This window comes from Agelaius tricolor, unplaced genomic scaffold (genome assembly GCF_023055355.1).
Source record: "Agelaius tricolor isolate 1412-34295 unplaced genomic scaffold, bAgeTri1.0.p SCAF_28, whole genome shotgun sequence".
Taxonomy (NCBI): Eukaryota; Metazoa; Chordata; class Aves; order Passeriformes; family Icteridae; genus Agelaius; species Agelaius tricolor.
This window is the reverse complement of record NW_027269288.1, coordinates 9201898-9224216: the sequence shown is the minus strand read 5'-3', so window position 1 is coordinate 9224216 and position 22319 is coordinate 9201898. Positions and strand designations below refer to the sequence as shown.

The 22319-nt window shown below is 49.7% G+C and overlaps 1 protein-coding gene across 1 annotated transcript in view; it reads left to right on the top strand.

Moving 5' to 3' along the window:
- Positions 1-1094: 1094 nt before the first annotated feature.
- The window catches only part of ACAP3 (ArfGAP with coiled-coil, ankyrin repeat and PH domains 3), a 40525-nt gene continuing 19300 nt past the window's right edge, over positions 1095-22319 (top strand). The window contains exons 1-5 of the mRNA XM_071449087.1: positions 1095-1234; positions 19232-19289; positions 20090-20209; positions 21157-21210; positions 21486-21544. Of these exons, the coding sequence (XP_071305188.1) occupies positions 1188-1234; positions 19232-19289; positions 20090-20209; positions 21157-21210; positions 21486-21544 (338 nt within the window). The 5' untranslated portion in view covers positions 1095-1187. The remainder of the gene's footprint in view (positions 1235-19231; positions 19290-20089; positions 20210-21156; positions 21211-21485; positions 21545-22319) is intronic.

The window sequence follows — 22319 nt, the reverse complement described above, 5'->3', positions numbered from 1 at the left end:
AATCCTAATGGCTGGTGTGCAGGGGGGGGTCAGGGCTGTGGCCGTGCCGTGTCCGGTTCTGCCCGTGGCCCGGCAGGAGGCGGGTCCGTGCCGTTCCCGGTTCTGTCTCGGTGCTGCGGGAGGCGGATCGGAGCCGTGGCAGGGCTGGACCGGGGGCTGTGCCCGGTGACGCACCCGGTGCCGTAGCCGGTTCCGTGGGAGGCTGGGCTGTATCCGGTGCTATCCCCGGTGCTGTGGCCGTGCCGCGGGAGGCTGGGCTGTACCCGGTGCTATCCCCGGTGCCGTGGCCGTGCCGCGGGAGGCTGGGCTGTTCCCGGTGCTGTACCCGGTGCCGTAGCCGGTTTCGTGGGAGGCTGGGCTGTTCCCGGTGCTGTACCCGGTTCCATCCCCGGTTCGGTGCCGGGAGGAGGCGGGCCGGTTCCATCCCCGGTTCCATCCCCGGTTCGGTGCCGGGAGGAGGCGGGCCGGTTCCATCCCCGGTTCCATCCCCGGTTCGGTGTCGGGAGGAGGCGGGCCGGTTCCATCGCCGGTTCCATCGCCGGTTCCATCGCCGGTTCGGTGCCGGGAGGAGGCGGGCCGGTTCCGTCCCCGGTTCCATCCCCGGTTCGGTGTCGGGAGGAGGCGGGCCGGTTCCATCGCCGGTTCCATCGCCGGTTCCATCGCCGGTTCGGTGTCGGGAGGAGGCGGGCCGGTGCTGTACCCGGTTCCATCGCCGGTTCGGTGTCGGGAGGAGGCGGGCCGGTTCCGTCCCCGGTTCCATCGCCGGTTCGGTGTCGGGAGGAGGCGGGCCGGTTCCATCGCCGGTTCCATCCCCGGTTCGGTGTCGGGAGGAGGCGGGCCGGTTCCATCGCCGGTTCCATCCCCGGTTCGGTGCCGGGAGGAGGCGGGCCGGTTCCGTCCCCGGTTCCATCGCCGGTTCCATCCCCGGTTCGGTGCCGGGAGGAGGCGGGCCGGTGCTGTACCCGGTTCGGTGTCGGGAGGAGGCGGGCCGGTTCCATCGCCGGTTCCATCGCCGGTTCCATCCCCGGTTCGGTGCCGGGAGGAGGCGGGCCGGTGCTGTACCCGGTTCGGTGCCGGGAGGAGGCGGGCCGGTGCCGCGGGGGGCGGGCGCTGCCCGCGCTGAGCGCAGCCGGCGGGCGATGCGCTTCCTCCGCTGAGCGCAGCGCGGCCGAGCCCGAGCCGGCAGGATGACGGTGGAGTTCGAGGAGTGCATCAAGGACTCGCCCCGGTTCCGGTAAGCGCCGGGGCCTCCCCGGGAACGGCTCGGGGCGGTGCGGGGGGAACGGGAGGACGGGCAGGGCCGCGGCCGGGCAGAGGGAGCCGGGCTCGGGCAGAGGGAGCCGGGCCCGGGCAGAAGGAACCGGGCCCGGGAAGGAAGGGCCGGGGCCGGAGCCGGGGCCGGGAAGGGCCGGAGCCGGGGCCCAGCGCGTTCCGCCGGCAGCCGGCGATGCTCGGGCCGCAGGCGCTGCCCTGCCGTGCCCGCATCCCTCCCGCACCCCGTCTTCCCGTTCCCCGCACCCTTCCTTCCATGTGCCCGCATCCCTCCGTGCCCCGCATCCCCCCGTGCCCCGCATCCATCCCCCCGTGTCCCCATCCCTCCGTGCCCCGCATCCCCCCGTGCCCCGCACCCGTGCCCCCCATCCCCGCTGCTCCCCGAGCTTGGCACGGGAACAGTTCGGGGTTTTTGGGGCTCGCAGCGCCGGTCCCCGCCGGGAACGCGCATCCCCCGGGGCTCGGCCGGGCGGCGCTGCCCGGAGCCGCCCGCAGAGCCGCTCAAGGGGAATACACTCATTTTCCATGCGCTCACATTCCCGGCTCTCGAAGGGTGGATCTTTTAATTTTTTTTTTTAGCGGTCTTGGAGGAATCTGGGCTGTGACAACAAAGGCTCCGGCTTGGCTGTGCTCTCGCATCCACATCAGGCCGGGGCTGGAGGGGAAGGAGCCGGCAGCTGCCGCTCCATTGTGCCCGGAGCATCCTGGCTGCGTGTCCGGAGGGGCTGGGATGTGCTGGGATGTGCTGGGATGTGCTGGGATGTGCTGCTGCTGTTCAGCGAGAGCAGAGCTCCCGCAGGCAGCGATCCCCGCCGCCCCAGCGCTGTCTGCATCAGCCAAATGCAGACAAAGCCTGCAGGAGCGGCTGGGGCTGCCTGTGTGTGCAGGGAAGGAGTTATTGGAGGGTGTTCTCTGCTTCCTGCAGATGTTCCGTGTTGTTCCTGCTCGGAATCTTTTTGTTTATTGGAAAAAAAAAACAAAACCAAAAAAAAAAACCCAAGAAAAAGCAGCTTGCGTTTTGTTGGAAGTGTGTTTAGGAATGGTTTCTAAAGCATTCAATGGTTTTCTGAAGCATTTCTAGAAGTGGTTGGGGTGCAGAAGGGTTGCAGTGGTCTGTGGCTGAGGCCGGGCTTCCAAATTGGCATTTTGTGGTGCTGTGTGCTTGTGGAGGTAACACACGTGTGGCTGGGATGTGGGAAGGGTCACCCTGCACGTGGTTTTATTGGGATCCTGCAGGGAGACCTGCTCATCCTGCAGGGAGAGAGATCCTGCAGAGAGATCCTGCTCATTCTCTGGGAGATCCTGCAGGGAGATCCTGCTCATTCTCAGGGAGATCCTGCTCATTCTCAGGGAGATCCTGCTCATTCTCAGGGAGATCCTGCTCATTCTCTGGGGGATCCTGCAGGGAGATCCTGCTCATTCTCTGGGAGATCCTGCTCATTCTCAGGGAGATCCTGCTCATTCTCAGGGAGATCCTGCTCATTCTCTGGGGGATCCTGCAGGGAGCTCCTGCTCATTCTCAGGGAGATCCTGCTCATTCTCTGGGAGATCCTGCTCATTCTCAGGGAGCTCCTGCTCATTCTCAGGGAGATCCTGCTCATTCTCTGGGAGATCCTGCTCATTCTCAGGGAGATCCTGCTCATTCTCTGGGAGATCCTGCTCATTCTCAGGGAGATCCTGCTCATTCTCAGGGAGATCCTGCTCATTCTCTGGGAGATCCTGCTCATTCTCAGGGAGATCCTGCTCATTCTCTGGGAGATCCTGCTCTTCCTGCACTGCCAGGTGCTGGGCAGGGCCGGGTGAGATGACAGCTCTGGCATCCTGGGACTTTTCATAGAGTGAGGCAGGAAATGCTTTCATCAGCCCTCTGCCCACTTCGCATCCATTAGGATTTATCCACCTTTATTTCCTCCCTTTTTTTTTTGCCTGTTGTTAGGATTTATCCACCTTTATTTCCCCCATCATTAGGATTTATCCACCTTTCCACCCCCTTTTTTTTACCTGCCATTAGGATTTATCCACCTTTTCCCCCCATTTTTTTCCTCATATCATTGGGATTTACCCACCTTTTTTCCCCTATCATTAGGATTTATCCATCTTTCCCTCCCCTTTTTTTCCCACATATCATTAGGATTTACCCACCTTTTTCTCCTCTGTCATTACGATTTAACCACCTTCCCCCCCTTTTTTTTTTCCACATATCATTAAGATTTATCCACCTTTATCCCCCACTTTTTATCCACATATCATTAGGATTTACCCACCTTTATTTTCCTTTTTTCCCCCTATCATTAGGATTTACCCACCTTTATTTCCCCTTTTTTTTCCCCCCCTGTCATTAGGTTTTACCCACCTTTATCCCCTTTTTTTTTGCCTGTCATCCCACCCATTGTGCTGCCGAGCACGTGAACTGCAGGGTGGCCCCGAGCCAGAGCTGTGACCTCACTGTCCAGCTGTCTGTCTGTCTGTCTGTCCGTCCCACATGGCACTGACCCTTTCCTGCTGACGTCAGCCCTGATTGATCTGTTTATTTATTTATTTTGCCCCTGTTGTGTGTGTGTGTGTGGGCTCCAGGCCAGGTTTTTCAGCATCATTCTGCTCTGTCCATGAAAACAAAACAGCTCTCAGAGCCCTCCCTTGGACCTCGATCAAAACCACTTATTTCAGGCTGGAATTATGAACTATTTCCCCCATGGCCAGACACAGAATGTCTGTTAGAGGGAGAACAAGAGATTAGACATTTCAGGAGCTTGGGCATTTCAGGAGGGTTGGAATATGTGCAGCAGGGGAATATTTAAATTATGAACAGCTCAGATAGTGAGAAATTCCGATGTTAGGAGGGAAAAGAAGAATCAAGTTGAGTTATTGAGAATTTACACCTTGAATATTCAGAAATCCTAACATTAGAAGGAAAAAAAGGAACCAAGTTGAGTTATTCAGAATTGACACCTCAAAACTTGAGAAATCCTGATGTTAGAAGGAAAAAGAAAAATCAAGTTGAAATATTCAGACTTGACACCTCAAATATTGAGAAATCGTGATATTGGGAGGGAAAAAAAGGAATCAAGTTGAATTATTGAGAACTTACACCTCAAATATTGAGAAATCCTGACATTAGAAGGAAAAAGAAATGAACCTAGTTGAGTTATTCAGAATTTACACCTTGAATATTGAGAAATGCTGATGTTAGAAGGAAGAAAACAGAAGCAAGTTGAAATATTCAGAATTTACACCTCAAATATTAAGAAATCCTGATGCTAGAGGGGAAAAGAAGAATCAAGTTGAATTATTCGGAGTTTACACCTTGAATATTGAGAAATGCTGATGTTAGAAGGAAGAAAACAGAAACAAGTTGAATTACTCAGACTTGACACCTCAGATATTGAGAAATCTTGATGTTAGAGGGAAAAAGAACAACCACGTTGAAATATTCAGAGTTTACACCTCAAATATTGAGAAATCCTGATGTCAAATCCCCCTCATCACTTCCTACCTGATAAATTCCAGTTCCTACACAGAAAATTGACCTTTTTGAACGTTTCAAATGCCATTATTTAATGTTTATCAGCTCCAGCTTGGCAGATAGAGCTGATTCTGCCAGGCACTTGCAGAGGCGCGGCTGCACTTCAGGTGAACAATTCACTGACCTGGCAGGACCTGTTCCTGCACCTCTGAGCGCTTTTATCTCCCAGCGGGAGTTTGGGAATTCCAGGAACACTCTTTTTGTGGGAATGGATTTGTAGAGAATTCTTAAATCCACTGAGAAATCCAATTTAATCAATCCTCTGCTCACTTAGCATCCATTGGGATTTATCCACCTTTATTTCCCTTTTTTTTTTTGCCTGCCATTGGGATTTATGCACCTTTTTCCCCCCATCATTAGGATATTTAATAATATATTTATACTTACATGTTTATATAATATATATTTATATCTATATTTATATTTAGATATATTTATATATTATATAAAATATATAATTATATATTTTATATTTTTACATAGTTATATAGTTATATATAATATATATAGTTATATATTATATATTTATATATTTATATAAAAATAAATATATTTCTTTTTATATTTATATATTTTAGGTACTGGGTTGTTTGGTTTTTTTTATGGTATTATTTATATATAAAAATTCTGCTCAGAGTGGAGGGAATGAGGCTGAAGGCCCAGTTTGGTGTCAGGGCTTAGCAGGGAGCAGCTGAATTTTGGAGAGGTTTTTGCCCTGGATTATTTTGGGCAGGAAGGTTGGGAGCTGTAACCTGAGCTGCAGGAGGGATCTGGGATTTGGGATTTGGGATTTGGGGTTTGGGGTTTGGGGTGGCTGCAGCTGTCCCTGGGTTTGTCTCACAGCACTGCCACCCTCAGCTTCAAAATCAAAAATTCATTTATTTCCCACTTACAATACTTCATAAATTCCATTCAGTTTATTGGCTGAAAATATCTATTTATCTGTTTTAGTTTATCTGGTTTAACTTTGGGGTCTTCCCACAGGGATATTTGGGGTCTTTATAAAGAGATTTTTGGGGTCTTCCCACGGAGATATTTGGTGTCATAATAAAGAGAAATTTGGGGTTTTATAAAGAGATATTTGGGGTCTTTATAAAAAGATATTTGGGGTCTTTATAAACAGATATTTGGGATCTTCACACAGGGATATTTGGGGTCAAAATATCTTTATAAAGAGACATATGGTGTCTTCATAAAGAAATATTTGGGTTTTTCCCACAGGGTTATTTGGGGTTTTCCCACAGGGATATTTGGGGTCTTCACACAGGGATATTTGGGGTCTTCCCATAATATTATTATTTATAATTTTTGAGGATTTATAACAGTTCTAATTCTCTAAAATACCTGGTTAAAAATTGCAAAATTTTTAACCCAAATTCAATTCCTGAGCCCAAAACCAACCTGAAACTGGAAAGTTCCTGAAGTGGAGGAAGGAATGAAAATCAAATTTTGGACTCCCAGGCTCTTCTTTAGCAGTGGCCCCTTTAAATCCTGGTTTCATAACTATGAAATTTCAGCCACAGGATGAATTATTTTATTTTAAAAAATGAATTTTTATGGTTTTGCTTAAAATTAAACCAAGCTTCTGCTGGCTTGGCTATGTGGAATAAAGAAAAGAGCCCTTGAAAGGGACCTGGAGTCCAAGTCTGGCTGGATTTTGAGGACAGGACAAAATGTTTTTGTGAGCTTCAGGGTTTTTGGTTTTTTGTTTTTATTTTTTTCCTTGTTTGCTCCCCTCTCTCAGGGCAGGATTGGGATCCCAGGCATTTGCTGGGTGCAGCTGCCCAAGTGTTTGTTCCACTCAGGGATTTCTGAGCTTTATCTAAGGTAAAGCTTTGCTCAGAAATGAGGGTGGAGGAGAGGAGGTGATTAAAAAGCAGAATTCAGGGGTTTTGTGGGGAAAATAAGGGAGAATTTGTTCCCTTTTTGACAGCAATTCCAGGCTTGGAGGGAGGAGGGAACGTGGGAAAATGAGATTTTTTTTTTTACCTGGCAGCTGCTTTTCCTTCTCTGGGGCAATGCAGGGTTAAAATCTGGGAATGGGAATTTGGGGAGCAGAATTCCCTGCCTGGAGGGGGGTGGAGCAATGGGAGTTGTGTTCCTTGTAATTAATTAAGGAATTAATTGTAGGCCTTAATCCCAGGCTGTGGGGGGGATTTGGGGTGAATTGAGGGTCAGCTGGGGATGAATCGGGGGTGAATTAGAGGTGAAGAGCCGATATTAAAATAGATTATATTAATTATAAATTACATTACTCACAAATATCATTTAACATTATATTAATTATAAATAAACGTAAAATACAAATATATAATATGATAAAATATATAAATATTTATTATTATTATTATTATTATTATTATTATTATTATTATTATTATTATTATAGTAATTATAAATAAGTGTAAAATAAGTGTAAGATTCTGTGACACCGGGGACTGAGCTCGGCCTCCTGTGCCCAGACAGATTCTGTGACACCGGGGACTGAGCTCGGCCTCCTGTGCCCAGACAGATTCTGTCCCATCAGGGACTGAGCTCAGCCTCCTGTGCCCAGACAGATTCTGTCCCATCAGGGACTGAGCTCAGCCTCCTGTGCCCCGGCTGCTCCAGCTCCAGCTCCAGCTCCAGCTCCAGCGGGTTTAACCCTTTCCTTTCCCTGGGAAACGCTGCTGCTCCCAGCCTGGTGTGAGAGCACAGAGGGGCTGCCGGGACACAGGATTTCAGGATGAGCTCCCGGGACGTTTAATGGGAATAAACACCCATTAAACACCACTCAGGGCTTGTGCCAGGCTCTAGGGAAGCACCCCCGGGCTTGGCAGAGCTGGGGAAGGCAGAGAGCTCCTGAGCAGCGCCTCCAGCCGTGTCCTTGTCCTGCTCCATTCCCGCTCAGGGACGTTCCCACGGCCCGGCCTCGGGGCGCAGGGTCCCCCCTGTGCTCGCTGATAAACCCAGACTTTGGCAGCAGGGCAGGGTTTGTGCCCAGGATGGCAGAAACAGCCGCCACAGTGTGGCCCTGACCCAGCAGGAGGGGCCTCTGCCTTTCCTTTTTCCTTTTCCTTTTTCCTTTTTCCTTTTTCCTTTTTCCTTTTTCCTTTTTCCTTTTTCCTTTCTCCTTTCTCCTTTTTCCTTTGCTTTCCCTTTCCCCCATTCCCAGATTTCCTTTTTCCTTTCCTTTTTCCTCCTTTTCCCTCCTATTCTCCTTTCATCTCCCCTTCCCTCCCTTCCTTTCCCTTTCCTTTCCCCTTCCCCACGTTTCCCTTCCCTTCCCTTCCCTTCCCTTCCCTTCCCTTCCCTTCCCTTCCCTTCCCTTCCCTTCCCTTCCCTTCCCTTCCCTTCCCTTCCCTTCCCTTCCCTTCCCTTCCCTTCCCTTCCCTTCCCTTCCCTTCCCTTCCCTTCCCTCTTCTCCTCATTTTCCCTCTTTTCCCTCCTTTCCTCTCCCTTCCTTTCCCCTTTCCCACCTTTCCTCACCTTCCTCCATTCCCACATTTCCTGCTCTGCCCACCTGGCATTTGGGGGCCGTGGAGGCAGCAAAGTGACATTTCTTTGAGGCAGCAAAGTGACATTTTTTTGAGGAGGGACATCCTGCCTTTCATTCCCAGAGTGGAATCCGAGCCAGATTGAGCCGGGGAGTTGGGAAGGAGGCGAGGAGCTCTTGGTGCGCCACTGACTCATCTGAGCTCAGAGATAAAGCACGAAAATGTGGGATGGTGCCAGCTCCCAAGCTGGGCTGAGAGCCTGAAACCTCCAGGATTTGGGATGGGGGAGATGGCACAGCCAGGTCTGTGGGCTTTCATCTCAGCTCCTGAGCCTTCACCTCACCTGGGGGTGAGAGGTGGGTGTGCACAGGAAACCAGGAGCGAATCTCGGCTGAATTTCAGCGTGGAGGACGGAAATCTGGGAATCCTGTGGGGCCGAGGCCTGCTCTGCCCCGGCCTTGGGGCTGGAGTTCCTCTCCTCTGCTCAGCCCCGTTCCTACAAGGCCAGCTTTGTTCTGCCTGCAGCACAGAGGGTGCTTTCATTTTCCTCCTCATCCATGTTTCCTGCCTGATGATTCCCCCTTCCCTCAACAATTTGGCTTTTCCTGTGAGCCTGGGAATGCAGGACATTCTCAGGGATGCTTTTCCTGCATCCAGAGGGGATTCAGGACCTCAGAGGGATGGGACAGGAAATCTGGGAATGGGAGAAATGTGGGGAAGGGAAAAAGGGAAAGGGGAAAGGAAAAGCAGGGAAGGGGAGAGAGAGCACCCACAGCACGTGAGGTGCTCCCCTCCAAAAATCATCCAAGATCCCCTCCAAAATGTCCTTTCCCAGACCTGGAGCACTGACACGCTGATTTTTCACGTGGGGATGAATTCCACAGCCACATTCCCCTGAAAAGTGGGACTGTGCCCAGCCCCTGAGGGGAATAAATCAAAATTAGGGATGAGCAGCTCCAGGACTTTCATTCACACTCCCCCAGCAGCCCCATAAACTCTCACCCTTTTAGGAAAGGGCTGTGGCACTGGGAAAAAACCCCAATTTTGTGGCACAGCAAGATCCATCTGGCACCTGTGGGAAGGTGCCACATTGTCACCCAAGTGCACCCAGACCAAGGGGCAGGGCCTTGGTGCCGCTGCAGGGCTGCCCTTGGCAGGAAAAGCCTCTTCAGCCCCAAACAAAGCCAGCCCAGAGGCTGGGCAGCTCCAGCTCCAGCCAAGGCCCAGAGGAGGAGGGGAAAATGGAAACGAAATAGAAATGAAGAGCATTTAGTGGTGAAAGAGATCCCTGCTGGGGGAAGTCCCAACAAAAGCTGCTGGAGCTCCTCCAGCCCTGTGGGTAAACGGTGCCACCAAGGTCACTTGGGGAGAAGACAGAACTGTTTGAGGCCGTTTTGTTTCTTTTTTTTTTATTTATTTAAATCCATTTTGCTCGTCAGTGAAAGCAAACAAATGGGTCTAAAGGGTCTTGTGGCACAGAATGAGTCTTTCTTCAGCTCAGGAATAGAATATTCCTGTGTTCAGGGCTGCCTGTGCAGCTCCACTCTTGTGCCAGGCATTTCTCACTGGGGTTTCCTAAAAGCACCTGGGAGCTGTGGTGCTAAAATCTTCTGCTAAAATCAAAAATCAGCTCCTGCTAAAATCAGCTCTGCAGCTGGGCTGTTCCCCTGAAAAAAAAAAAAAATTAAAAGAATGAATCAATGTTCAGTGCAGAGAGGAAGGTGAGGATCCATCCAGGGATAACTTCCTGCAGTGAGCTCAAGGTGGGAGCTGTAAAAATAAAAAAAGAATATTCAATATTCAATATTCAGGGATAAACTTCTGCAGTGAACTTAAAAAGAAAAAAAAAAAGAATATTCAGGGCAGAAAGGAAGGTGGGGTCCATCCAGGCCTGGAACCAGCTCCAGAATAATTTACCCAGAATAAATCCCTGCAGGGAGCTGCAGGTGGGTGGTGCTGAGCAGGTAATTTCCAGAAAATTCCAGATGTTCCTGGGGAGGTTTGGCTGGGAGTTGCCAGGGAAAAACCCGTTATCATCAGATCCATGACATCAGGAGTGCATTAAGAGGGCTAAGGAAGGATTTCATCTCTAAGCCATTAAATCCTGCAGTAATTGAGGTTGGAAGAAACCTCTGGAGGTCACCAAATCCTCATGACCTTCCCCAAGTAGCTCCTTGGTGCTGCAGGACCTTGGAGAAAAACACTCAGATATTGATTAAATTTGATTTAAATTGATTAAAGTTGATTAAAATTGATTAAATTCCAATTCCTGACTCTTAAAATCGAAGCAGAAATGAGAAGAAAAATGGGAAGAAGAAGAAAAAGGAACGGGATTTTGTGTGCATTATAAAACCCCATATTTTCTGCTGAAAACTGCCAGGTTTTTGCTACACATTAATGTAAAAAAAGTCAACTAAACACAGCAAGCAACCAAAACTCTGCAATCTTACTCATCCCGCTTCAAAGCCTTGTCTAAACATCCACCTCCAGTGTCTCAGGGAAGGGAAGGAGCTGTAAACTGACATTTAACAAATTCCAGACAGGAACTGGGGCTTTCTGGGGCTCTGTAAAACCTCCTGAGCTCCGCTGGCAAAGCCAGAGCTGGGTTTGGGCACAGAAATGGAGAAAAGTTCATTTAGGGGTGGTGCAGCTGCTTAAATCTCAGTGAAAAATGGGGGAAAGCGAACACCAGGAAATGTCTGTGAAGTGAAAATAAGATTTGGGCTTTAAAGAGAAGGTTTGGGGTGGTGGAGCTCTGTGGGAGAGGAGCTGGAGCTGAAGGATTTGGTGAGAAATTTGAATTTTTGAGGAACCACAGGAAGGAAGAAGAGGTTTTTCATCAGGCTTTAAAAAAACAAACCAGAAGAGAATAAAACAATGAAGAGAGAGATAATTTTGGTGTCACAGTCTGAATTTCTGCTGTTCCACCTGGAAGAATTTGATGAAAAATTCAAATTTTTGAGGAACCACTGCAATGAAGAAGAGATTTTTCAGCAGGCCTTTGGAAAAAAAAACTGAAATGAGGATAAAACCATGAAGAGAGAGATGGTTTTGGTGTCAAAGTCTGAATTTCTGCTGGTGGTTTTGATGAAAAATTCAAAGTTTTGAGGAACCACTGGAAGGAAGAAGAGATTTTTCAGCAGGCCTTTGGGAAAAAGCCCTGAAGTGTGGATAGAGCTGTGAAGAGAGAGATGGTTCTGGTGAATTTCTGCTGTTCCACCTGGATTTTCTCCTCCTGCTCCCACTGGCACAGCCGCCCCCTCTCCGTGGTGCCCTCAGGCGTCTGTGGGGAGATTTGAGTCAAGCTTGGAAACCCAGCTCATTCCATTGTCCTGGAGCGAAACCAGGAGAGCCCAAGCACTGCACGCAGCTCTTTAGTGCCATTCCTCCATTAAGAAATTGCTGTGAGGGGAAAAAAAAAACCCTTTTATCCCAAGGACAGGGACATTGTAATGATGAGGTAAATCCCCTCCACACTCCTCAGCTCACAAAAGGAGCAGCAAATGAATTATTCTTTATAAAACTTAACATGAACCTCAGGCAAGGTGGTAAAACAATCCAATTTTAATTTTTTTTAGTGACTTAAATATGAGTGGCTTTAAAATTATTTTTACAAGCTGTTTTTCCTTGGGTATTTCCCACTTATTCCAAATTTTGGGGTGAGGCAGCAATTTCCAGAAGGGGAAATGGAGGGAGTGGAGATGTCAGGGAAGGGAAGGGAAGCAGCAGGAGGCACAGAGCTGGAGATTGGAGAATTTGACAATTCCTGGCTGCTCAGGGGGGTTGAAAGGACAGGTAGAGAAAATCTCGTTGCTGCAGCAGTGCCAGGAGATCAGATCCCTGTGGAATTAGCACAACTCCTGCTATAAATAGATTTATCTGGGCCAGAGCAGAGCTCAGCTGCTCTTGCCCAGAGTCACCTCCAAACAAAGCAGCTCCTGGGGGCTCTTCTGGGGTCTCAAGGAGATTTTTGGGGATGGTCCCAGCGAGGGGGCAGAGATTGCACTGAACCTGCCTCTCCTTTTGTGGCAGCCAAGCTACCAGGAAAAACCCTTTGCCAAAAAAGCTCCTTGCCAAAAAACCTTTCCCAAAATCTCCTCGGTAAAAAACCATTACCAAAAAATAATGGATAATGGGAAATGGGAAATGGGATGGTGGGAAATGGGAAAAGGGATAATGGACAATTGGAAATTGGATAATGGGAAATGGAAACGGGATAATGGGAGATTGGATGATGGGAAATGGGATAATGGACAATGGGAAATGGGAGATGAGATAATGGGAAATGGGAAATGGAAATGAGATAATGGATAATGGGAAATGGAAATGGGAGATGGAAATGGGATAATGGACAGTGGGGAATGGAAATGGGATAATGGACAATGTGAGATGGGATAATAGGAAATGAAAATGGGATAATGGACAATGGGAAATGGGGAATATAAATGGGATAATGGACAGTGGGAAATGGGATAATAGGAAATGGGCTAATGGGATAATGGACAGTGGGAAATGGGCTAAAATGGGCTAATGGACAGTGGGAAATGGGCTAATGGGAAATGGGCTAATGGGATAATGGACAGTGGGAAATGGGGTAATGGGGTAATTGGAAGCCAGGCCCAGCATGAAAAGGCCCAGCCTTGGCAGGGATCAGGGAGTGCCACAGAGCAGAGCTGTGGGGAGGGAACAGAGCCCCAGTGTGGGCTCACAGGGAGCTGCTGTGGTGGCTGCCACAAGGGAGGGCATTGTCCCCCCAGGCAGCTCCAGGCCACGGGGGGAAAGGGGGAAAACAAGAGAAAAGGGGAACAAGAGGAAAAGGAGAGCACAGGGAGAGGCAGCGGGAAAAGAGGGAAAAGAAAATAGGAAAAAGAAGAGCAAAGGGGGAAAAGAAAAAAGATGGAGAGGCAGTGGGAAAAGAGGAAAAGAAGAGAAAAGAGGAAGAGAAAAGAGAGAGGCAGCTGAGCTGGAGCAGCACACGCAGCATTTCCAGCAGAGCCGCTGGAATCTGGGTCAGGCTCAGTCTGGAGCTGCCTCGTCAGCACAGCAGGGCTGGACTAAATCCGTCTGTCCGTCCATCCATCCATCCATCCATCCATCCATCCATCCGTCCATCCATCCATCCATCTGTCCATCCATCCGTCCGTCCATCCGTCCGTCCGTCCATCCGTCCGTCCGTCCATCCCTGGGTGCCCAGAGAGCTGCCCACACCCCCGGGGTGGCACCGGGGGCACCGAGGGCAGGGCACGGCCAGCAGGGATGGGATGGGATGGGATGGGATGGGATGGGAATGGGAATGGATGGGATGGGGTGGGATGGGAAGGGATAGGATGGGATGGGATGGGGTGGGATGGGATGGGATGGGGGCTCCTTGGGGGGACACAGCCCTGGCCACCAGACGGCCCCACCTTTGTGCCCAGGGGTTTGTCCCAGGCTCAGCACTGATCTCCATCCCAAAGGAGTGAGAAATGCTGGGTTCTACTATGGGGCAGTGTGGGAATTGCATCCCCCAGCACAGGGAGAGGTGGGGACAGGGGCAAAAGGGGGATAAATGACATGGGAACAGGGGTAAAAGGGAATAAATGGCATGGGGACAGGGGGAAAATGGGATAAATTATATGGGGGCAGGGATAGAAGGGGGTAAGTGACAGCGGGACAGGGGATCTGAGCCTTCTCAGGAGCTTGGCACGGATGGTGAGAGGAGGGAGCAGCAGGATGGGAATCCCAGATTTCCACTCCAGGATCTCAATTCCCGGTTTCTTTTCTCTTCAAACTCCCAGGGTTATACCGAATTTCCCCTCCTTACCCTCACACACCTGTGGCTGTGCCCTGGGCTCTCCCAGGAGGAAAAATCCCTGGAATCCAGCAGGGCCTGGGCAGGATGGGCTGCCATGGATACTGTCACCATGGAGCTGTTGTCATGGTGACACTGCCGTGGATGGGAGGAAAGGACCGAGGAAAGGGAAAGGATTCCCCTCCCAGTTCCTGCGGGAAGGGATTTTTGGGAATTTCTCACTCAGTGAGGATATAAAATTTAGACTTTATTCCCTCTAAATTCCTTCTGGACGGCTTTTATTTTTTAGGAATTCCTCACTCAGTGGGGTTTATTCCCCCCCTGAATTTATTCTGGAAGGGATTTTTTAGGAATTCCTCACCCACTGGGGTTTATTCCCCTCTGAATTCCTCCTGGAAAGGATTTTTAGGAATTCCTCATCCAGTGGGGTTTATTCCCCCTGAATTCAATCCGGAATTTTTATTTTTTTTAGGAATTTCTCACTCAGTGGAGTTTATTCCCCTCTGAATTCATTCCAGAAAGGGTTTTTTAGGAATTCCTCACTCAGGTGTTGACATCACCAAATCTCTGCTCTGTGACACTCCTGATTTATGATCCATCCAAAGGGGAGAGATTTGGCAGCTGGGAACAGCTGGAACAGCTCAGGGGAGCTCCAAACCCCTCCTTTCCAGATAGGAGAGGCTTCTGTGGAGATTTTAGGGTGGGAGAGGCAGAAATCAGCCGGAGCTGGAGCTGGCAGAGGTGCAGGAAGAGGGAGGGAAGCTTCTGGAAGCATTCCTGCTCCTGCTGCAGGGATCTCTGCTCTGGGAGCTGGCGGGGATCCCGCCGGGATGAGCTCACGGGGACCTGGAGCTGCTCTGGGGCAGCTGGGAAGGGGAGATCTCCGGGATGATTTTTAGATGGTGGCTGAGAGAGGCTTTATGTATCATTTTTGGTCTAATTTTCTAAATTTTGGCATAATTTTTTATATAATTTTCTATTTTCCTGCACAATTTTTGGCCTAATTTTCTATTTTTCAGCATAATTTTCTGCCTAATTTTCTTTATAATTTTCTTCATAATTTCCTGCATGATTTTTGGCCTAATTTTCTATGTAATTTTCTATTTTTCTGTGTAATTTTCTGCCTAATTTTCATTATAAATTTTGGCCTAATTTTCTATTTTTCTGCATAATTTCCTGCCTGATTTTCTTCATAGTTTCCTGCATAAATTCTTGCCTAATTTTGTATTTTTTAACCTAATTTCCTGCATCATTTTTTGCCTAATTTTCTGTTTTTGGCACAATTTCCCCTGGATCCCTTTCCCAGTGATCCTTTCCCTGGATCCCTTTAGGATGCAGCTGATCCTGGCTGGAGCTGCAGCCATAACGAGCTCACAGCTCATTCTCTCTGGGGCTATAAAACCATTCCTGGCGGGATTTTTGCCACATTGTGGATGATTTTTGCCATTTCTGAGCCAACCCAAATGCACAGAGGGCTGCGGGGATCTCTGGGGGAGCTCAGCCTCATCTGGCAGTGGGAAGGGCTTGGGGGGAGGCCAGGGATTGTTTTGCGAAAAGAAAAAGGAAAAAATCCTGGCAGGGCTTCAGCAGGAAGGGAGAGCAGCAGGAAGCGCTCGGGGCACGGGGCCAGGTCTGGGACAGAGCTCCATTCACAGCTTTTTGGGGTGAAAAGAGCCAGTTCTGGCACAGAGCTCCATTCACAGCTTTTTGGGGTGAAAAGAGCCAGTTCTGGCACAGAGCTCCATTCACAGCTTTTTGGGGTGAAAAGAGCCAGTTCTGGCACAGAGCTCCATTCACAGCTTTTTGGGGTGAAAAGAGCCAGTTCTGGCACAGAGCTCCATTCACAGCTTTTTGGGGTGAAAGGAGCCAGTTCTGGGACAGCCCTGGGGACAGAGCTTGATTCTAATTATTCAAATGTTCATTTTGGGGTGAAAAGATTTGGTTCTTGGCTGGGCTGAGCATGGCTGGGGTTTGTTCAGGAGGCACAGATGGGATGGGATGGGATGGGACGGGATCCATGGGATGGGATCCATGGGATGGGATCCATGGGATGGGAATGGAAATGGGGGGGAGCAGATGTGGATTCTCATTCCCAGATTCCTCCAGGATGGAGCAGAATTGGGACAGAGCTTGATTCAAATCATTTTTGGGTGAAAAGATTCGGTTTTTGGCTGAGTTGGGTTCCTGCAGCTGGGAGAGGCTGAGAGGCCCTGGGATTTGCTCAGGAGGCACAAATGGGATGGGAATGGGAATGGGGATGGAATGGGAATGGGAAGGGATGGGATTGGATGGGAATAGGGATGGGAATAGGGATGGGAATAGGGATGGGATGGGATTTACAGGATGGGATGGGAGTGGAAATGGGAATGGGATGGGATTTCGAGGATAGGATGGGAATGGTGAGGAGCAGAGGTGGATTCCCATTCCCAGGTTCCTCTGGGCTGGTGCTGAGGTGGCGTTTCCTGCTCCCTGAGGAGTCATCCCGGGTCCCCAGGCTGCTTGTGTAACTCTGCCTCTCATCTCTGACACGCCGGAGCAGTGGGAGGATGGAAACTGGGGAGTGGAGCTGGCACAGCCTCAGCTCAGCAGCAGCGAAACTGGGATTCCTCAGGGGAAGCAGGATCTGTGGGATCTGCAATTCCTTCAGTCAGCAGGAAAGGGACATTTTAACCCCAAAAATCCAATGCTGTGCAATTCCTTCAGTCAGCAGGAAAAGGATGTTTTAACCCCCAAAAATCCAGTGCTGTGGAATTGTACCAGTGAGAAGGAAATTTATATTTTTAACCCCCAAAAATCCAGTGCTCTGGAATTGTATCAGTGAGAAGGAAAAGGACATTTTAAACCCCAAAACCCCAGGGATGGACTTGGGCATGGTGTGCCCTTGAAGGGTGGGAAATCAGGGGTTGATCAGGCCCTGAGATGCAGAAAGAAAAATCCCTGAGCAGCAGAGCCAGGTGTGTGGGAGGATTTGGGATTGAATTTGGGATCTTTTTGCTTTCTGCTTGCAGCTTCTCTCCCCAAGATCTTCCTTAGGGTATAAAAGTACCTGGAAAATGCTGGATAAATGTCATTTTCTTTGCTTCCTGGATCTCCTTTACAACCAAATAAATCCCTGGGATCTCTGCCCTTGCATTCAAACTCTTTGGAACCTTTTCCATCAAGCCCATACCAAATAAAAAGCTCCATTTTTTTGCACCTTGTGTTCCCCAGCCCCAAAAACATCTCCCTCCTCCACAGAGCCCAAATTTATCCATGGGCTGGGATAAAAATAGGCAGTAAATTATAGATGAATAAATCACAGAATAGATGAATAAAGATGAACACAAATGAATAAATGATAGAATTATATTAAATTACAGACAGATAGAATTATATTAAATTACAGACAGGAAATCTGCTGCCTGGATTGCAGATTCCACAATGGCCGCTCCTGCTTCCCTGGAAAGAAAATGATTCCCAGGAAATCCAGCTCTTCCCTCTTTTCCAGCTGCTTTTTGTGCCCAGCTATCAGCAGCACGGGGAAACCGAGTGGAAAAATTGAATCTGGCAGCAGATGCATGAAGGCACACGAGCCCCAAGCCCAGGCACCAAAAATAGCTGAGAGAGAGGGAAAAAAACCTGAAAAGAGCCTTTTTAACGATTCCTTTTCTTTGCAAAGCTTTGCCCCCGGGCACAGCCACGCTGCTGTTTGTGTGTGGGAGACAGAGCAGTGTGGGAGAGCTGCTGTTTCTTTATTTTATGTTTCTTTGGTTTGTTATTTCATGGAAAAACTCCCTTTTTGTTGTTGTTTTTTGGCTGCGTTTTCCATGTTTTCCAAGGGCTGGTGGTGGCCAGAGCCCTGGGCACTGAGCTCCAGCCTGGATTTCATTTTCCAGGGGCTTTGGAGGGAGTTTAGGAAGGACAAAAAGGGGCAACCCAGCATTTTTTTACTGGAGAATATTCCTGGGATGAAGACACCCAGAGCCTGAGACACAAATCCTGGTGGTTCCTGCAGGAATTGTGAGGATTGAGGGCGTCCTGTCCTTTTCCTGAGGGCAGGACCAGTCCATGTCCTTCCAAATCCCATCCCTGCAGCTGGCACATGCTCAGGGCTGGGATTTTTCCAACTTTGTGTGGAATATTTCATGAACCAACTTTAAAATCCTTGGTCCCACAAACCTAAGAAGCTCTCTGAGTAGAATTAGGATTTCAAACCCTTGGTACCTGATGGTTCCTGCAGGAATTTTGCTGTTCCCTTTGGATTGAGGGAATTTTCCTGTCCTTTTCCTGAGAGCAGATGAGTTCATGTCCCTCCAAACCCCATCCCTGCAGCTCAGGGCTGGGATTTTTCCAACTTTGGCTGGAATATTTCATGAACCAACCTTTTAAATCCTGATCCCACAAACCTGTGAAGCTCCCTGACTAAAATTAGCGTTTCAAGCCCTTGGTGGTGTGAGGTTTGACCACATTCCCAGGTGTGTGGTTAAAGGAATCGCCCTCTGAGTGCCCTGCCAGGGAACAGCCTCAGCTCTGCAGGGTTTGCTGCTCTCTGCCCTCCCAGAAATCGTTCAGGAGCACATTCCTGAGTCTGGGAATGCCTGCTGCAAGTGGCTGATGTCACGTTTGCCTGGAGAGGGAGGCCCGGTGACCTTTGCAGCCGGGCTGCGACAGCTCCTCGCTGTCACCTCTGCCCGCTGACGTGGAAAAGGAGCAGACCCCAAAATCCTGGAGTGGATTTATCCCTACCCAAGCACAGCCCCACGTGTGTGGAGGAGCTTTTTGGTGTTCAGAGGCCCAAGGGCTGCTCTGTGGGGTCTCCGGGGTGGTTCCTGAGGTTTAAAGGTCATAATTCAGCACTTCAGGCAGCCTGGAATGGGATTTGGTGGGGCTGGATGGAACAATGCTTATCCCTGTGTCAATTAGCACTGCTGCTAATTAACAGAACAATGCCACTAAATGAATTTGCTGGGGGTGTCTTCCCAGCCCTGGAATCATCTGGATCATCTCTTTTCCCGGCCCTGGACTTCATTCCTGAGGGGTTCAGCCCCGCCATCCCAGTGGGAATAGCGAGTCCCTCAGCCCCTCTGATCCTCCCTCACCCCTTCCTGGCCTCCCACCCAATCACCACAAGCCGCCAATTAACGATTCCTTGCTGCTAATTAACGATTCCTCCTTGCTGCTGTGTTGCAGGGCAACCATCGATGAGGTGGAGACGGATGTGGTGGAGATCGAGGCCAAGCTGGACAAGGTGAGGGCAGATTGTGGCCTGAGGGGGCTGGTGGAGCCCCTGCTCAGGAATGGGGTCCCTACAGGTGTCCCCTAAAGTCCGGGCCCATTTCCAGCTGTTAAATTCACGTTTAGCACCCCAGACCCGGGGTCTGGCAGGTGTGGTGGAGATGGAGTGAGGGCACATTGGGGACTGAGGGGCGCTGGTGGATCCCCAGCTCAGGAATGGGGTCCCTCCAGGTGTCCCCTAAAATCTGAGCCCTTTTCCAGCTCATAAATTGATGTTTATCACCTCAGGCTTGTCCCCAGGGCTCCTCTGAGCTGGGACAGGAGCTCCAGGCAGTCTGTCCCTTCCTGGGTTGGAATTTTGGAATTTTACCCCTGTCATTTCCTGGGCTGGGATTTTATCCCTGTCCTTTCCTGGGCTAGGATTTTCCATGTCCTTTCCTGGGCTGGGATTTTACCCCTGTCCTGGGGTGGGATTTTCCCCCTGTCCCAGGATGAGATTTTATCCCTGTCCTATCCTGGGATGGGATTTTGTCCCTGTCCCTGTCCTGGGCTGGGATTTTACCCAGGGTGTGGGACAAAGCCAGGCTGGTTCAAACCTGGTGCTGAGCCATGTCCGTGTCCCTGTGCTTGTGTCCCTGTGTGTGTCCCTATGTCCCTGTCCCCAAATCCCTGTGTGTCCCCCTGTCCCTGTCCCTGTCCCCGTGTCCCCGTGTGTGTCCCTATGTCCCTGTCCCCGTGTCCCCGTGTGTGTCCCCATGTCCCTGTCCCCATGTCCCTGTCCCCGTGTCCCCGTGTCCATGCGTGTGTCCCCAGCTGGTGAAGCTGTGCAGTGGCATGCTGGAGGCTGGCAAGGTTTACATCACCACCAACAAACATTTCGTCAGCGGCGTCAGGGACCTGTCCCAGCAGTGCAGGAAGGACCAGATGATCTCGGTGAGCCCGGGGGCCGGGGCTGCTCCACTTCCTGATCGGGGGCATGGGGGATGCTCAGATCTCTGCTGCTGGCAATGGATCACAAATCCAAGACCCTCACGCTGCTTAAGCAGACGCTGAAAATGAGATTGGTGGGAAATCAGAGCGAGATCCACTCAAAATGAGATTTGTGTTTGGAGGGATGCAGAGAGTCTGATAACACCAGGGTGGAAGGTCAGAGATCCATTTAAAATGGGATTTGGTATTTGGAGGGATGCAGAGAATCTGATATCACCAGGGTGGAAGGTCAGAGTGAGATCCATTTAAAATGGGATTTGGTATTTGGAGGGATGCAGAGAATCTGATAGCACCAGGCTGGGAGGTCAGAGATGCATTTAAAATGAGATTGGGTGAAAGGTAAGGCTGAGATTCACTCAGGATGAACTCTGGAGGGAGATGAGAGTGAGATCCACTCAAACCGAGCTCTGCAGGCAGAGCCAGGCTCTGCAGGCTGTGCAATGTAGGGCAGTGAGCAGCAGGGATTGGGAGGTGAGCAGCCCACACAGAGCTGCACACGTGGAGCTCAGCTCTGCACTGCCAGGAAAGGCTCCAAGGGCCCAAAACCGTCCCTGGCAAGGAGCAGGGGCTCCTCAGAGCCTTCCTGAGCCTCCCCTCAGCTCTGGCAATGAGGGGCAACTGCTTCTCTTCACTGCCAGCTCCCCTTATTTTTTTTTTTTTTTTAATTTTTATTTCATTTACTTTATTTACTTTATTTTATTTTATTTTTATCATATTTTATTTCATTTATTGTATTTTATTTTATTGTATTATATTGTATTGTATTTTATTATATTATTTTATGGGATTTTATCCCCGTCCTTTCCTGGGATGGGATTTTCCCCTGTCCCTGTGTTGTATTTTATTTTATTTTTATTATGGTATATTTAATGTTATTTCATTTTTTTCAGGAGTGCCTGGATAAATTTGGGGACAGCCTGCAGGAAATGATCAATTACCACATGGTAAGGAGCTGCCTCCTCCTGTCCCCTTGGGTGCTGGTGGCGTTGCTGATGTCCCCTGTGTTTGCCACAAACAGAGGTCCTGCAAGGGTGACAAAAAAAGGAAGAGAATTCACCAAAATCTTGCACTCCAGAATTTTTTTTCCTTCCTTTTGGGCAGCAGAGGGAGGACACACAGAGCCCTGAGGAGGATTTTGGCTGGTAAAAACCTTTTGGGGGCAGATTTTTTCCCCCTTTTTCAAAATAATTGATATTTTTTCCCCTTTTCTCTCTTCCAGATCCTGTTTGACCAGGCCCAGAGGTCGGTCCGGCAGCAGCTGCACAATTTTGTCAAAGAGTGAGTGTTTATTTACTGTTTGTCCTTCCCCTTGGGTTTTCAGCTCCCTGAGCTTCCCATTCCACCTGTCCTGGGAGTGCAGGGGGCAGAACCAGAACCTCCCTGCAGGGCTGGTCCTGCAGGATGAACATCCCAAAATCTGCAGGATGAACATCTCAAAATCTGCAGGGCTGATCCTGCAGGGTGAACATCCCAAAATCTGCAGGATGAACATCCCAAAATCCGTCTGCAGGGCTGGTCCTGCAGGATGAACATCCCAAAATCTGCAGGGCTGATCCTGCAGGGTGAACAGCCCAAAATCTGCAGGGCTGATCCTGCAGGGTGAACAGCCCAAAATCTGCAGGGCTGATCCTGCAGGGTGAACATCCCAAAATCTGCAGGGCTGATCCTGCAGGATGAACATCCCAAAATCTGCAGGGCTGATCCTGCAGGGTGAACATCCCAAAATCTGCAGGGCTGATCCTCCAGGCCAAACCCATCTCAAAGTTCAGATCCCTGCAGGCCAAACCCATCCCGAAATCCATGTGCAGGGCTGATCCTGCAGGATAAACATCTCAAAGTTCAGATCCCAATAATAATAATAAAATAAACCCAAAAATAACCATAAAATAACCCCAAAAATAGTCATAAAAATAAAAATTAAAAAAGATATAATTCCCAACTCCCTAAAGAAAGACTTGACTGAAGCTGGAATGGACGCGCTGGGCTGAGCTGGGACCCTGCTGGCACCTGGGACCCTGCTGGCCACAGCCTCACCTGTCCCCTTCCCACGTTT